The sequence below is a fragment of the Cariama cristata genome, unplaced genomic scaffold (assembly GCF_000690535.1).
Source record: "Cariama cristata isolate BGI_N322 unplaced genomic scaffold, ASM69053v1 scaffold18538, whole genome shotgun sequence".
Lineage (NCBI taxonomy): Eukaryota > Metazoa > Chordata > Aves > Cariamiformes > Cariamidae > Cariama > Cariama cristata.
The window spans coordinates 20,409-23,575 of record NW_009631880.1 but is presented as its reverse complement, the minus strand read 5'-3'; the positions used below and the strand labels follow the sequence as shown (position 1 = coordinate 23,575).

General features: G+C 38.2%; 1 protein-coding gene across 1 annotated transcript in view; it reads left to right on the top strand.

Annotated features, from left to right (window-relative positions):
- The first annotated feature begins 520 nt into the window (after nucleotides 1-520).
- The window catches only part of LOC104166278 (trifunctional purine biosynthetic protein adenosine-3), a 14,022-nt gene continuing 11,375 nt past the window's right edge, over nucleotides 521-3,167 (top strand). Inside the window, exon 1 of the mRNA XM_009706152.1 lies at nucleotides 521-665. Coding sequence (XP_009704454.1) covers nucleotides 521-665 — 145 coding nt within the window. The remainder of the gene's footprint in view (nucleotides 666-3,167) is intronic.

Here is a 3,167-nt window from a genome sequence, read left to right as displayed (position 1 = left end):
ACTCTTCAGTGGTCCCATTCAGCTCTTAACACTGTAATACTGTGTTCATACAGTTAAGTTCACCAGAAGGGCTTTGCCCTTTACAGGCTTGGATTCTCCTGGAATTTCTATAGGTTACAAATCACAGCCTGGTCACTCATAAGGGTTTTCCTATATCCCAGATTTCTGTAGATCTTGGAGCGGTTGCCAATCTCACTAAAGAAAAACCAGGATGGATTGTCCTGTGGGTTACTTCTCTGTAGTGGACCGGTTCAGTCTTTGACATTTGGTTTATATCACATCTGAATAAGTCAGTTATCCCTTTTCGTGTACATACGTCTTTTTTTTTTTTTTTCCTTTTTTTTTTAAACCATCAAAACCCTTATAGAACTGTTGTTGCCTGAAACAAAATGACATTCACCTCTGTCGTGTGTTGCATTGCACCCAGCACTTAAAACCGTGGTCTGTGAAGCTCTTGCTTTCCTAACCTCGCACGACTAATTCTGGCTGTTTTGCTTCTCTTCTGGTTTTATGCAGACTAATGGCTGATCGGGTGCTTGTGATCGGCAGCGGAGGGAGAGAGCATGCGCTGGCCTGGAAGTTGGCCCAGTCTCCCCATGTAAAACATGTGTTTGTTGCTCCAGGAAATGCAGGAACAGCTGACAATGGAAAAATTTCCAATTCAGGTAAACCAAAAAAAAAAAAAAAATACCACTTTTAAAACTCCTGAAAATTCCATTTTTAAATTTGATACCTCAATCAGTAAGTTCTTTTAGTCATCGATCTGAAATCACAGCTGTTAATGTGAAAGAATTATTATTATTACTATTTTTTAAGGTTTTGGACATGTGAAATAGATCATATAGATGCAGTTAAGAAGAAAAAAATGTCTGAGTGAAGCTTTGTGCAACTACCACTCATTTTATCTGATCTCGGTTGTGGTACCTAATTCTTTAGGTTTGGAGGTGGAGGATGCGGCCAAAATTCCATCTGTGTGATGCACATTCCTCTGGGAATACTGCTGGGGATCACTACTGTGGTTCCTGTCTCCCAGCAGCCTAGCAGGGAAGGGGTGATGGTTTCTCTTGGTACACACTGCAGTTCAACAGCTGGTTGATGAGCAGCTGAAAAGCGCCTGAAGCAAATGCCAGCACGTAAAGTATTAAATATACTGCTATATTCTCAGAAGTGCATTGAAGCCCTGTGATCCCTACAACCTTTGTTGAGAATATTTTCTCACCTGAAATGTTCAACCATAGGAAAACGTTCACTCCTTTGTCTTAATAACCTTAAGAAGTTAAGGTTATTTTCAAATGTTTCCCTCTTCATCCTGATTGCCTGTTTTGAGCTTCTAGCTTAATATGTTAAGCTCTGACTGGCTGTCATTGAAACTATTCATAGTTATTAGTTTTGAGAAATCAAGCTTAAGGTATTTCAAATTGAGCATCCAAAATTACATGCTGCATTGAAAAAAATGCTGGTCTAAGGTGCTTGCCTGGAGGCACACAGTGAATCAGTACAAAACCCGGGGTGATTACTCAGAGATTCCTGTCTTGTGTCCTTTATGTAACAGATCCTGAATTAGGGACTTTAAACAACCGGCTTAAGTTTCCACTTTAATACATGTGATAACATATGGAATTAAAGTTAACATAGTATGCGTGTGAACATGAATTATATGCATTAATTTTCTGCATTCATATTTGTATGTGAGTATAATCTTTTCTGTTGCCATCTCTTGTGGAAACATGAATCCTGTCAGATTCTTGTACAGCAGGTAATTATCATATTTAATTCCATCGGTATGCTTACTTACAAGCTGTTTAAATAACTTTGTCCTTAATTTCTTTGACTAGTCACAGTATCGTAAGTAGTTTTTTGTTCTATTTGGCCTCTAAGGAGAGGGTCCAAGGAAGAGCCTGACAAAAAAGTCATACATTTCCTTCTCATCCCAGAAAGTCAAACAAAAATCTTTACCCTTGTGCTAAATGGAGTCAGTGTGAGTCTGTATGGCCTGCAGAACGTTAATTTCAGTATTTTTTTGCAAGCTGTGTCTTTTTAAAACTGCTGTGCTTTTCTCTTACCTTGTTATTCCACAAAAAATACTGCACCCTCAACAGTGGAAAATACTTGAGCATGTGCGTAATAATGCTCGAGCCAGGTCTGTGAAGTCTACCATGTGTGCTAAAATCTTTTTTTCTAGACTGTGGGCTCACATGTACTTTGGGAGAGAAATCCTCAGCCAGCCAGGAGGTGGGAAAAATTTACAATTTGTGAAGAGTTTCACTTCTTTGATTTTTAAGGAAACCATTTGTCTTACCTGCTCAGGCACTTAGTCCTGCCACTGGGGTCTAGATTTTTAACTGGGGAGAAAATGGAAAACAGCTTTACAGAAGGATGTGATCCCTGTTATATTGTGTGAGCCTGGGCAACAATGTTTGTGAAACTGCTACCACTGTTTCTGGATTTTTTGGTGTAATTAAGATTTGGTTCTGAAAGTTCATCCTCCCTTCACGGTTCATGAGATTGCCTTTAATTAACATTGCAACTGTGGTTCTCAGATGATTTCTGAAATATATAAAGTTGAGCTTGAAATTAAAAATAACCTTAAATCTTTCAAACGTTGCCTGTATCTAAGTCAAAAAAAAGTTTTCATGGTTAATTTGAGTCAGTAATCATTTCTGACAATAAAGACAGATTTAGGTTGAGTGACTAAATATAGTTTTATATTCAATTTATATTTAATTAGCAGGGGAATTTTGGTGCCAGAAGCATACAGAAAGGCTTTCTGAATCCAGGGATAGACATATGCATGTCCGTGAATGGACTTTAGCATCCCAACACCTCCTTCCATCACATTTTAGCTCTCAGTGTAACTTATACTCTTAACTTTGAAAACCTTGGTCCAAGGTCCTTCTCTCTGGTTTGAAAGGAATGTTTAGCTGTCGTTTTGAGAAATGAAACACAGCTACAAAAATGACCCTTTTCAGTCTACATCCTGAGGAAAATGATGGTTGAGGGGAAAGTTAAAAATTACATATTAACAATGTGGTTTATTCCTTTCTGTTTGTTACTAGGACATTTCCACATCATGTAAGTCTTGTGTCATATTCACTGTTCATATCTTTAGTAAATCAGACCTGTGGCGAGGTAATTTGGGATGAAAAGTGCAATCTTTCCTTTCCCTA